We start from the raw sequence: 14,340 nt of genomic DNA on the forward strand, positions 1-14,340 counted from the left end.
CTGTCTCACACACATACCGTAGAACAAACTAAACTACACGGCAACAGGAGGCTAGACCATGGAAACCCTTTTCAATAAATTAACACATTTAGATATACAATTATAGGCTAGTTTGGATAGAAAATCAGTACTGACATGGAACAAACTAGAGCAAACGAAATATGAAATTGGGTATAAAAGCGACAGAGAGAAAGCAGTGAAAACATGAAACAAACAGTGATAGCATGGCAACAGAGGACAAGAGAAGCAGGAAAAAAAGAGACACAGGGAAAAAGATAAAGAAAGATAACAGCGCAGGAAAGACAAAAGAGTAAGACTCTCGGCCCCAAACACAGAGAGATATGTGGAAAGTGGTGGGAATCAGACAAGAAGGAGCACAAAGGAGGTTTTGTAACATTAACCTTGCGAGGGACGGGCTGCGACGCTCTGCTTTGACGGATTACGATGATTTATTGCGCTCTACTTGACTCAGTCACTCTGTCTGCCACTCTGACAATAACGTGGGTCACTGTAGTGCTCAGACAGTGCTGACCGTGGCTGTGCGGTCAGCCTCAAAGAAAATCCACAACTTGGCCATTCATTCTGACACAGAGCAGTGTGAAATAACATATTTCTTTATAAGCCTGGTGGGTATCTGAAAATTATAGTTATACACACTCGTTAAGTATTTAGGTTTTCCCATTTTTAATTTTTTCTACTTCATTAAGCATAAAGTGAAATATAAAAGAAAAATAAAAAATATATATACATACACACACGCATATATACGCATATATCTGTGTGTATATACTGTATATACATATCATACTGTATGTATTCTCATAAATAAATAAAATAAACTCTGAACAGGAAATTTAAATAGGATTGGAAATATGCAAATATGTATTGAACAATTGCTACTTTTTGAGTGCAACTATGCTCCCATGAACCAGGAGTCCAGAATTTGCACAGGACTGCCAGATTCATGGTTTATGCCCGATGCCCTCGTGCGGTCGAGTTTCTCTTCTCAGTTTTTTAGATTGGTAGCCTACTTTCGTGAATTTCAGGGTGTAGCCAATTCACCATCAAGGGCATCTTGAACGAAAAAAACATTATATTCCATCACACACCGGAACACGTATTTTATCTCTCTGCGTTCTCTAGCCCTCTCCCATCTTAAAATAAAAGGGGACATTTCACCAGCGTTCCACCTCCTCCTCTCTCTCCACCTCCTCCTAACGGTAAACACAGTCAACTACAAACTTCTACAGCGCGCTGCGAGCGCTCTCACTGCAGCTGCTGTTTAAGTTAGGGCGATTCGGACGTAACGGAGCAGAGCCCTCGTTAGGGTCAGAGAATGGCGGAGCGCCGGAATGATTCGTGCGCTTCTTCAGAACGGCATATTTAAGCCGAGGATAAGCAACAGAGGGAAATCATCCCATTTGAAACAGCGGAGAGAAGTAAAAGGAGAGACCGTGAAAGTGAAAGAAGGAGCCGCTCAGAGGAGACGCGACCGACACCCCTCGCCTTTCATCTCGAGATGTTCTGTCAGCCAGGACTACGATGGGTGCTCATAAGTGCTTTCTTGTACACGGTCTCAACCAAGGACACCCGCGGACGGCCGAGACAATGTGACCCCCCGAGATCGGTGAGTTCAGGGAACCGTTGTCAGCAGTCAGTTACAGTACCTGTCGATGGCGCCTCTGGGTTGAATGCGAGATGGTATCAATATGCAGAACACAACACGTTATATTTTAATAACTATTTGACTTGTCAACTTTCTAAATATCCCAGATTACCATCAGGTAATCCAGGTAATATGATTTCACCAAAACACAGTAAAAAAAGAAATGCGACATTTTCAACACCATGCATTTTTAGGCAAAGCGTAGATCTAGTGTACCTTTTATAAACGTGATATGATCATGAAGTAGTCAGTTATTCCTGACTGATTACATGTTTTATTAACTCGGATTCATCCAAGAACTATATAACATATTGTATACAAACCATTGTATATTAAAAACTTTAGAGGAGAAATTCGCAAAATATAAATAATTCCATTGACTCGTATTGTTATTACAATTTTTACAGTTACTAATTATTATAGTAATATATATATATATAATATAATTAATATATAATATTAATGTTATCAATATATTTTATTTCTGTTAGTATAATTACTTAAGCACAGAAGAGCAATATATTATAGGCTACAGCAATATTTTAAGATAATAAATGCTATGGAAAGTTTTTCTTTTTACCCTTGTATTGGTATTGATTAGTTAGGTGACTGTTTTTCAATTTACCTGGTATAATAATTTCAGTGGGCATACAGTGGTCTGTTCGTCAAAGTATAGCTTGCGCATTCGTTTGAAAACTGCTGAGGTCCAGCAATGACTTAGGCTATATAGGCTTTAAAAGGGAATACTATAAATATAGCCATAGGAAATATAGCTTTCGCCCGCCAACCCTTCTGCTGTTCATGAAGCAAAGGAAGGTGGGTGACACCGTTATATTCCTATATTAATTTATTTGGAAAAATTTCAGCGACCTTTAAAAAACGTATCACATTTCAATGAAACCTATTAAACACTTATCGAGCATATTTGTAAAATGATCAAACAGTTCCATTTCACGGAGGGCGGTGAGCATTTTAATCGAATTAATCTGTGGCAGGCTATTACTTTTTATTTGTGCCGACACTGCGTTTATATTTCCATCTGTCTGTCGTTCAGTGTGAATTTATCACGAACACCAGAGATGAACAAGAACTTAATTATAATCATCACTGCAAGCCACGCGAGTCACACTCGTCCTCACCTCCAGTCTCGGCACAAATTCTAAACGCAATGGTTAAAACCTAATAAAATGTAATGAATGATTTCCAAATGTGAATTGTATTTATGAAATAGGACCGCAAATTAGTAACGAACAAATAAAATGCAGTACCTAACATAAATCAACAATTGCGTGTCTTGGTGAGAGTAGATACACAGTACATTTTTATTAATTGCACATAACTTTTTATTATTAGGCCGCACTATTATTGCACACCATCATTAGAGTATTATCATAATGAAACCAAAGTCGAATATCTTGCCTTGCTATTCCCTCGGTGTAATTTGTAAGACGTCAGTGCAACTCTGTCTGTTTTCTGTTAAAAGTAATTAGCCAATAAACTCGAGCGGTTCGCTTCAGTGCTTCAACGAGCTCGCGCGTTGCTGCACAAAACACTGCGAGGGGAGAACGCATCGCTAAGTTCCTGTAGAGGCCGATGCTGTGTTGATGTAATAGAGTGGAGAGCCAAGTAACAATTTTTACAAACAAACAAATGATTAGAGAAGGCTATAAAGAAAAGCAAATGACTCAATTAACATTTTCTTTGAAGCGTGTGGTTCTCTGAGGAACTGGAAAACTGTCTAGATGAAAACAGTCATAATAATAATAATAATAATAATAATAATAACAATAATATTATTAATAATGATAGTTTGTATTGGCAGCATAGCATCACAAGATATTAAGATCGTTACACAAGATATTGAGATCGTTGCCTACCCTTACTGTAAATACGCACACGACAATGATCTTCATTACAAAAGCCGCCGATTCAATCTACCGAACCGTAGTAATAATCACAATTTTTGTATTCGTCAAAACTGAAAAAGGGAAATGTTTTGTATTCGAATTAGATAAAAATACGTAACCAGAGAAGGTGTTTATTATGATATTGAAGACGCTGTACTGGTGGATACATCCATACCAATAAACCTTGTTATAACAACAACAACAGAAGCAATAATAATAACAATAATAATAATAATAGTAATGTCAGCAATAGTTATTATTATTTTCTTGTTCATACTCGTGCACCAGTATTTTCTGTGACCTGTGCTCTCTGATTAAAATCTAAGGAGCAGGCTCTTTTCTTCGTTTCTGGAAGCGTTTCCATTTGGGCCGTAGCAGATTGCTTTCTGACACACCACATCGTGTTTACTGCTCCAGCCACCGCTGAACCACTGAATGTTTCCCAGCCTGAGAGAGCCAAGGGCAACAGTGGGAACGCACCTCGACAAAGTGCAGGGCTGTTTACTGGGAGAAACACGCTATAAACTCACAGCCTCGGCTCGAAACGCGCAGTTCAAGCCATGCCAGTTTTATTGTTTTTTTTTTTTCTTTTCGCCTTTCGTCTTATTTTGTGAAGAAATTAAAACTCCAAATTTGTTTTCTATTGCGTGATTAAAAAACAGCTTGAAAAAGAATGTATCATTAATACATATTTATGATCCTAAGCTTTCTAAGAAAAAAAGGTTCTCTTTGTATCAGACAACAGTGTGATTAAGGCTTTCACTGTTCAGTGTATTTTTCAGTATTCGCTTTGAGTTTCGTGTTCTGAAAGCACGTCTCCACCTTTCTCTCCTCTTCTCTTGTCCCTCACTGCTCTCTCCTGATCCCTCACGACAGCAGCGCGACATGAACTCCTTCCTGTGGACTGTGAGGCGTGAGCCCAACTCCTCCCCCTCCTACCTGTTCGGGACGATACACGTGCCCTACACCCGAGTTTGGGACTTCATCCCGGAGAGCTCCAAGCGGGCCTTCCAGACCAGCACCAGCGTCTACTTCGAGCTGGACCTGACCGACCCGCTGACCATCTCCAAGCTGACCAGCTGCCAGCTGCTGCCGCACGGCGAGAGCCTGCAGATGCTGCTGCCGCAGGACCTGTACCGCCGGCTCAAGCGCCACCTGGAGTACGTCAAGCACATGATGCCCTTCTGGATGACGGCTGACCAGCGGGGGAGGGGCCTCTACGCCGACTACCTCTTCAACGCCATCGCCGGGAACTGGGAACGCAAGAGGCCCGTGTGGGTGATGCTGATGGTGAACTCGCTGACGGAGTGGGACGTGCGGTCGCGGGGCACGCCCGTGCTGGACCTCTTCCTGGCCCAGGAGGCCGAGCGGCTGGGGAAGCGGACCGGCGCTGTGGAGAGGGTCGAGGAGCAGTGCCACCCCCTGAACGGGCTCAACTTCTCACAGGTGAGCGGGACACTGGCGGGAGGGTGCAGTCGGAAGCAGGCTGAAGGGCGTGCAGTGGGGGTGTGCGCTTGTAGGACAGCTGTAGGATAGCGGTCAGCTCTCAGTCAGGAAATATCAATGTAAAATCAGATACAGCCTGTTGTATGTGGCTCTCTTTCACTAAACTATTACAAACGAGGCTAGAATCGGCAGTAGCTGTGCCGGAGTTTGCCAGGTGGAAATGAATTGTAAAGGGAGAGAGAGGGAGGTGTGAAAGTGTGGACACATTTCTCTCTCTCGCAATCCCTCCGTGCGCTTTTCCACCACCCTGCCTGGCTATCTGGGCTCTGGTGATAGCTCTGCCTCTCTCGCTGCAACCTGAGCCTGAAAGATGGACAAAATAGCCTAATTACTCGATGACATAAACATGGGGAATATCCGTCTTTTATTTCTTCCCCGGAGAAGAGTATCTGGGGAGTAGGGGCCAGGCATGCGAGTCTTAAAACATGGTGCTCGGGATTGTTGGGAGGTCAGCAGGGAGGTCAACCACAGTTGTTGTGCAACGTCTCTTTTTAAAATCTATGGGAGGTCCCAACAGTGGGAGGGAAGACGTTCTGTCTTAATTGATGCCCTTATGTATAGGCAGGCACACACACACACACGCACACACATACACGCACACATACTCCTGCGCACACACACTGACACTTACACACATGTACGTACACACTCACTCTCACACACGTACATACACACTCACACACACATACGTTCTGAGAGCCCAGCAGTGCTGTAACAGTATCTGAGGGCCCCTGGCCTCTCTGTGACAGGCAGTGGGGCCTCTGTGCTAATTTGAGAGGCGCTCGGCCCACATAACCTCTCCTCTTTCATCATCACCTCCTAACTACGCTGTCAAAAGTACCCACGCGTGCCCTGCGTGCTGGGCCCAGGGTCAGAGCAGGGACCTATGGGAACAGCTGGACGCTGGCAGTGACAGTATGGCATGGGGCAGTAAGGATTTACTGTGTGTAATAGAGTCTGCAGGGGGCCCACAGGGGATCCTCAGCAAATGGAAATATCCGAAACAGAAATATACAATCTTAATAAATGATTAAATCTCAAAGTACAAATACAATGGCTTCTCATTGATTCTGCTTTTTGTTCAGACTTGTGCCTTCACTCTCATCATTAATTGTTTTATTAGTATATAAATATGACAAAACTGTTGAAAAGAAGAGTAAGACCTGTAAGAAATGTAACATATGATAGCATATATATAACCTAGTACTATCAGAAGCAATGCCTGCTTGCTGTGATTGATATGTCTCTGCATGGCAATCTTTTCTTACTTCAAAATTTTGGTTATTTGTACCGTGCTCTATTACATAATTGTTATGCCTTCAATATTGTGAGTTAGGGTTGTCAAATACCACAATCAAAGTTGGCTGTGGGTTTGGGACTCCTTAATGTTTACTGTCAGTACCTCTTCTGGAAATGCCTCTCTTTCCACTGCTGTTCAGATGGAAGTTACACATTAATGGATCTCTCTTTTTAGCCCAGAGCTTTGCTGGTCTTCGTCATTAAACTTGACAGTGTGCATTTTTCTCTCTTTGTTTTATTGGCGACATGAAACATGGCACTCCTCATAAATGATGATGACCAATTAGGAGCACTCCCTAGTGAGGGATATTATTGCTGCATGTAATGTTACAGTCCAGCCTTTATATAGTGACATAAGAGTCATAAGAGTCAGGAAGCTCAGCTGGTTGTGGGGCACTGGACTGGCCGGACACTGCCGAGGTTTGGTGCGCGTGTGTGTGGTGATGGACACTGCCGAGGTTTGGTGCGCGTGTGTGTGGTGATGGACACTGCCGAGGTTTGGTGCGCGTGTGTGGTGATGGACAGTGCTGAGGTTTGGTGTGACTCTTTGGTTTCATGATCCCTCTCTGGATCCTCAGCACGATCTCCCTTACAGTAGCTGTGCAGCTGTGCAGCTGCTATCAGTACGCTAAAGGCTTCATGTTCGCTCCATCTTAGGAATTTTTCCTGAAAACAGTTGAAATAATGGGTATCACAAAGTGAAGATAAGATGGAATAAATGCAACGCTGATGCGCTCCCGGCGCTTATGATTGAAATGTTTTGTTTTGATTTGAAGATTGAGAAAGGTGAGATGGTCAGACAGACGGACATACAGACTGACAGACAACAGAAAGAGAAATGAGGTGCACCACATCAATGCAGGCCCGTAATCTGAAACATGAGCGCCGCTGGAGTTGGAGATCTGACTTGGGAACTGTTCCAGGCCCAGCCGGGCTGCATATTATTTGTTCCCAATAAAAATAACTGCTTACAATATCCTGAAACTAGCTGCTCTCACATCGCCAAGGGGGCCCCAGCAACATGGATGCGCATGATTCATCACTTGCCATAAGCTGCCCACATGCCACGGGCTTTTTTGGTGGTAAACCGCGTAAACACGTGTGACCCGACCCTGGGCAGGGACGGGCGGCCCTCCGCCTCCCTCTCACACTCCAAGCCAGGAAGCGCGGCCGCGCCGGTTACCGCCTCGGGCTCGGCGACCTCTCAGGAAGCAGCGGGAGGCACAGAGAGGTGACACCGGGGGAGCCCCGCGGCGTCTCACACGCCGGGGGCCCGGCCTTCCTTCCCCAGCAGACTGGCGTCTGGTTTCGCAGACGGGGCTATCGGGGACGTGATAGGAGTTTTATGTAACAAGAGTGTGGCTTTTGAAACAAAGGCCGGGGAGCGGGTGTTTCGTCTCCTGCCTGCAGTCGGGTGATGCGGTCAGACAGCTGGGTGGGGCCTGCGGGCGATGAGCGTGGCTGCGCTGCGCGCAGTACAGACGTTGTGTCTGTGAGAGGGGGCGTGGCCCGGCTCCCACTGCCTTTGCGAGGGAGAGCACGGCGTCCTCCCCTGCCGCTGGGAGCAGGGGCGCGCAGTGGGCAGGCAGAGCTCTCTGAGCGCATCCTACAGTGTGTCACGACTTTGCCTCCCGATGTGCAAACACACGCACGACATTTATTTATTCTGGGTCACGTCGCTGCATGAGCGTGGGCTCTTATCAAGCGACAAGCTGCCGCTGGCGCCCTGCTCCTGCGCTGAGGTCGTGGGGTCACGGCCCTGCTGACGGTGCAGACAGTAGCGAGGAGACAGGAGTCTGCGGCCCAGGCACTGGGGCCGGAGGGCGGGCTGGGTAACCCTGCTATTTCCAGAGCGACCTGGAGGGCCAGCCGTCTTAACATGCTCAGGCACTCTCAGCATTGTCACCTCGGGGCAGATCTTCTCTGGGTGAGAAGGGGCGTGTGCCGGCGGGGCGGCCGCGGCGGAGACGTCTATTTTAACAAGGCCTTGGCGCACGGCCACGGCTTCCTCTTTCTCCGTGAAGGTGTTGTGTCGAGGTGTTTGGATGAGCTAACGTGTAGTGAAAGTTCTGTCTTAACGATCAGTGTGGGTCTCCATCCGGCTCGTCCAAACATTCCCTTTCTGAGTGCACAGTGTACTGAAGATGAGCCTAAATGGCAGCCCCGGTAGCTGGAGATCTCCTCTGCATGTCTTCACAGTGAATATTATAGGGAAGGAGCAAATACGCCCTGCAGAAATGTCATACCAGATGAAGACAGAGCACTCCATGCTGTTTTAATCGAGCCGATTTAAAGTAAATACAACGCATTAAAAGAAGGAATTAGCCAATTCGTGACGTTCTCCGTCTCCAAATATTTACATTCCAGCGCTGATGTGTAAGTGTTGTGCGGAGCGCTCTGGTGGCCGGAGGGGCTGAGGGGAGAAGGAGGCGGCCATTTTCCAGCTCTGGACACTGTAAGCTCACACGGCTCCCTGCCCTTGCGCTCTGCCCTGTGTGCCACTCCCATCTGGAGCGCTCAGCGTAGATGAAGCGGAAAAGTGAGGATGAGGAGCAGATGAGGGAAGATGAGAAGAAACGGAGGAATGCAGCCCACCCCTCCCGTCCCCCGTAAGGAATCTCTGTTTTGAATGGCATCCGTATGTGCGGTTATTCCGCGACCATCTTACCATTCCAAGAGAGAGCACAAAACTGCAAGGAGACCGATGTTAGACAGTGTCCTGGCCCTACTGAGGCACAAACTACAGTCCGACCGCTGCTTTAATGACTTAATAGGCCCCCTTAATGACTAAATTGCCCCCTGCTATCCAAAAGCACTTAGACAATTATGAATTGGCCAGAACAGTGGCTTGCTATGGAATGCAGCAGGGCAAGACACAGATACTGAATTTACCAACATCAAACGCGAGTGAAGGTGTCTTGCATGGTATGGTTCATATTGAGCACAACAACAGCTGCCGAATGCTTGCCGCTCATCCCCTGCAAGGTATTCTGACAGGGGATGAGTATGATGTCTAGGTACCGCTCCTGTAGCCAGGTATGTGATTTAGGCCTTGGTCATTACTGCGTAACACAGACTGACAAGATCTGCCTGTGAGAGCGGGGTGGGGGGGAGGGTGTCAGTGTGACCGTGTGCCTGGCCTCAAAAGCTTTTGCAGGAGGGAATCCCAAATTCCCTGTTCACCCCCCCCCCCGACAGCTAAGCCCCCTTCCCGTCTGGCTTGCAGTTGGATTAGTGGCCTCTCCCTATCACCTCAGTGAAATTCTTTCCCCTCCCAAGAAATTTTTTTTTTACGAGGTGGGGACTGGCTTTGGGAGCTGGAACCCAGGGGGAGTCCCGTATAATAGAGCAGCGCTGCTGTCCTCTGTGGAACGCCGCGTCCCCACTCGCGCCCTGGGACTAGTACTCGGGAGAGGCCGGTAATGAATTCCCCACATTGTCACTGAGCGAGCCCAGCGTGATGCGGGTGAGGTAGGGGAGGGATGAGGGAGAATGCTATTCCACACGGTTGCACTTCCAATGCCAAGACTGTCCTTTTTTTCATTTTTGCATTCCTCCTGCAAATGGAACACTCATTTTATCTTTGTTCTAATAGAGGCGCATCACGCACAGGAAGACCCATGCTTATCAATCCCCTCCCCCTTCCCCCCTTCCCTCAGCATTAGCATACAGTCTCTGACATGGGGCCAGAAAGTGAAATTAAACAAAAATACATTAGGACACACAAGTAATTCCCCATGTTTCATTCTACCCAACAGCAACAAAAACTTGAGAAGCAAATATAGACAATAAATAATGCATTGCTGTTTGAAGATCTTTGCCTGGGCAGAGACATGGTTTTTCCAGGGTGGGTTGTCTGAGGTACCAGCTGATTAATCACAGACAGGAATGCGACTCCAAGATTTGCAGAAAAAACATTTCCCTGGAATGCTATTGTTGGGGTGTGATAGTCATCTTAGATCCAAATCGCATTGCGTTCTCCGACCTCCTCTGTGTGTGTGTGTGCGTGTGTGTGTGTGTGTGCGTGTGTGTGTGTGCGTGCGTGTGTGTGTGTGTGTGTGTGTGTGTGTGTGTGTGTGTGTGTGTGTGTGTGTGTGTGTGTGTGTGTTTGCACACATGCGCACGTGTGTGTAACAGCCAGGGTGTGGGTATGGGTAGGTGGTGTGCTTTACAAGTGACTGCCTGTGTGAGTGTGCGTATGTTTGTCTCATTCATAACATTAAAACAAAGCAGAGAGAAGAACACTGAGGAATAGCTTCCCAGTCTGACTTATAGGCCTCAGAGCTGTCCCCAGCAGACTGCTAGGACACTGAAAGTCAATGAGCCCAGGCCTGGAGGAAAACGGGTTCAGAGGGGAATGTTTCTGGGGTCCTGAGGTCGACCCCCTGGGGGTTCAGGTCTGGTTTTCAGGAGCACTTAGCTAAAACCTTTCATTGACCCCTGACTGGGTTAAAGAGAGATTTCATGTCTCCCCTTGGTCTTGTCCATACTGACACAGAGGCTTCTCCTCTGGTTGGACCTGCAGTTTGCCCTGCGCAACTTTACACTGTCCTTGCTGTGCCCTGTCCCCGACAGGAGTATCCCTGTGGTCACAGAGATGACGGTGTCTATGGTGCCCTCAGTCACATGAGTGACGTGCTCTCTCAGCGGAGCTGAGGGTCACTTTGGCACGTTTGCTCCTCCAAGCTCTCTTCCACTGACCCCTACTTCTGAGACGGAGGCCTCCTCAGTGCCGCTGTGAGAGTCACTTTGTCATCACCGATACTGTTATCACAGCTGCTGCACACCTGCCTCCCCCCCAAACCCCCGTCATTTCTTCATCTCATCATTACATTATTCTTTAGCTGTAGCACACCTCTGGCTTTTTTTTTCTTTTTGTCTGCGCACGTTGCAAATGAGGTCAGTCCTGTCCCCTGCACACGACGCAAATTCCTCCGCTGCTGCTGACAGAATTTTCATGACTTCAGTTTCCCCCCCGACTGATGTGAAAACCGCCAGTTGGAGCGCTTGAAACGCAGCTCCCCTCGTAAACTTTTACTGGCGTGCGCATAAATCCTCCGATTCCCGCTTTCCTCCTGCACGACCGCGTGGACCGCGGTCTCTCCACGCAGCGAGAGAGCGGGCCGCAGCCAGCAAACGTGTCGCCGGGGGGGGGGGGGGGAGCAGAGGAAGGAGACAGGCTCCAGTGACATTCATAGAGTCTTGAACACAGATGCGCTGATACCGAGGCGCTAATTTCTTTGAGGGTGGGCAGGGTTAACAGCGGGAAGCTAGAGTGCAAATCCACACGTTCCCCATTTTACTCCTCTGTTTGGTTGAGTTGCGCTTTGTCAACCGAATGGGTGACTTTAAAGTGACTTACGCTCAAAGTCTGAAGTGAAACGTTTGCAACATGTACTCATGACCTCAGCAAATTCACCTTGCTGTGCAGCTCATGAGTTAACTTTAGCCTGCTTTTACCCAGATGCTATTTAGGAATACTGCAATACGTAGATGTACAGATCATTCAGCTCTGGATTCATTATTATGGTTGGCCTACTATTTAGATTTGGGCATGATTTCTGTACTCTTATCAGTGTGAGAGGGTCCAGAGCAGAGATGTCTGTGATCTGACAGCATAGTGGGAAATTACACCTGACTCTGGTCCCATGCTGCCGCTCTGTTGCTCTCCCGTGGAATGACGAGTGTGCCAGTGTGCTGTGGTTCCGGCCTTCTACATGGATTAACATACAAGACCAGAGAGGTCTTGTTTGGAACCTGATCCCAAAACAGCAGCTCAGCCTTCAATGGGGAGATTAATGGGTGAGGAATAAAGAGCCCGGCCACATAATTGTTTCACTTTGCAAAAGCCCTTTGCTAATCCCCAGGGGGGATAAACACATTTCCCCGTCATGCATCCCATTCCTGTGCAGGGAGATTTCAGGAATTAGCTGCCCTCAGGCTCCCCCATGATTCCCAAGCGGTCCTAAGAGCCAGTATGTGAGGCAGGGGTGTCTGCTCCTCATCTCCTTTTCACTCTCCCATACCATTATTATTTTCATACCGATTCCTCTCGTTGCCTGCAGTTAAGACCGTTCAGGTTAGCAATGTAGCTGGGAAAGCATTACGTCGTTACTCAGGTCAGCTGGAGAGCTGGGATTTGCAATTTTTGTAATGTTGGCTCTCCTTTTGCTGACCGGCAACCTTTCACATCCGAACCCTGAGAGAGAACGTGGGAGAGGAGGATTGGCATACCACCACACCATACGGGAAGAAGGAGATGGAGGAAAAGAAAGGGCTCAGTTTGGAAGTGGAAAAAAGAATAAAGAAAAAACAGGAAAGCTTTCACTTTCTCCATTCCCAGGATTTTGCTGAAACAAAAGCGGATGCAATTTTGACATTTCTTTTTTTCCTGTACCCTCTTGGTTTTGAGTTTGCCTTGCTTCTCTCGGCTCTTGCTCAATTTTACCTGCCATTCACCACTTTGGATTTTTTCTCTCTTTCTCTACCTCTTCCTCAGCCACCTCTTTTCTGCGCTCCCTGGAACAGTTTAAATGTAATATCAAACATATGGCAGCGTTTATAGAAGGCAAATGAGTTGAAAAATCAAATTTACTTAAAGATTCCAGCCGTGGTCCCTGAAGGCTGGGTCTGCTGAGAGAAAGGCTGATGGGCAGCTGTAATTACAACCTCTGGAAGGAAACTGGGAGGGGGCAGGGAGGACCTAAAACCTGCTGAGGTAAGCTGGGATCAGAACTCCTTCATGCTACACACACTGGAATCGCTTTTGTATATCCTATATAGCAAGTATCAATACACTGTGCTGACTTTTCTGAAGTTGTGCAGATAAACAGAACAGAAATATATGGATTGCTCAGTGCAATGGTCAAAGGTGAATGGGTTTAGCAGAGAGCTCATTAGATCAGAGGTAGATAGGTGTGCTAGGTCTATAGTTTGGATAGAAATGGATGTGGTAGATCTACAGTTTGAACGGATTTGGTTGTGGTAAGTCAACAGTTCAGACAGAAGTGGGTGTGTTGGATCTATTGACCAGAGGTCAATGGGGGTGACAGGTCTGTAGATCCAAGGGAAATGGGTGTGGCAGGTTGAGGTGAATTGATGTGATTGGTCTATATATCAGAGAGGAGTGGTTGTGGTAGGTCTGTAAATCTGTGTAGGTAAACAGGGATGGTGAATGAATGGGGATTACAGATGAGACCTAGTTTAGCACTGTTGGTATCTTGGTATCTGATTATCCAACCTGGCAGTGCAAATCTGTTTCTGATTTTTACATCAAGACTGTGTATAAAACGTCTTTCCTAGCATACCCCTACTTTTCTTCTTCATCTAGCTCTCCGGACATATGCTCAGGCACTGACAATCACACACACACACACACACACACACACACACACACACACACACACACACACACACACACACAGACCAGTAGTGTGTAGCACTTAGATATTGCAGGAGGCCCTCTATGCCTCTGAGTTTAGAGACTAAACCCTGCTGTGGGAAGCAAAGCTGAAGCCATTGTGTTTGCGATTAGAGAAAAGAGGGGCAATCACAGCTCCATCCAACATTCCTGCTGGAGAACAAGGGCCCAGGAGAATGAGGGGGGAAAGGTAAAGATGGAGAGAATGCAAAACCAGCTCTCTTTTTGAACACGTAGCCCATTCGGATATGAGAGTTTAGCTTGGCATGAGACAGTCAGTATGTAAGCAGACAAAGTAATTGGTTTCTGATGCCCTTGTCAGCTGAGTGCCAGACCACCTGCCTTGGGAGGTGGGGGGGCCAGGGGGCCTATACAGCCACAGCCTTCTCCACCCAATAAGGTTACTCCACCCTACCCACCCCCCCATAATCAAGGCCCCTTGGCGTGTCCTACAGGAACATTGGAGGTTGTACTTAATTACTTAATTGGCTTGCACATGGAGTGCGTTTCTTTTCCCTCCTTCTCGTTATTGTGATGGTCAG

The 14,340-nt window shown here is 47.0% G+C and overlaps 1 protein-coding gene across 2 annotated transcripts in view; it reads left to right on the forward strand.

Annotated features, from left to right (window-relative positions):
• The first annotated feature begins 1,218 nt into the window (after nucleotides 1–1,218).
• trabd2b (TraB domain containing 2B) overlaps nucleotides 1,219–14,340 on the forward strand; it is a 51,789-nt gene continuing 38,667 nt past the window's right edge. The window contains exons 1-2 of one of the 2 annotated variants that reach the window (XM_036553651.1): nucleotides 1,219–1,627; nucleotides 4,450–5,019. In XM_036553651.1, coding sequence (XP_036409544.1) covers nucleotides 1,520–1,627; nucleotides 4,450–5,019 — 678 coding nt within the window. In that variant the 5' untranslated portion in view covers nucleotides 1,219–1,519. The remainder of the gene's footprint in view (nucleotides 1,628–4,449; nucleotides 5,020–14,340) is intronic. The other variant, XM_036553659.1, reaches the window with a different exon arrangement.

This window comes from Megalops cyprinoides, chromosome 2 (genome assembly GCF_013368585.1).
Source record: "Megalops cyprinoides isolate fMegCyp1 chromosome 2, fMegCyp1.pri, whole genome shotgun sequence".
NCBI classification, from domain to species: Eukaryota; Metazoa; Chordata; class Actinopteri; order Elopiformes; family Megalopidae; genus Megalops; species Megalops cyprinoides.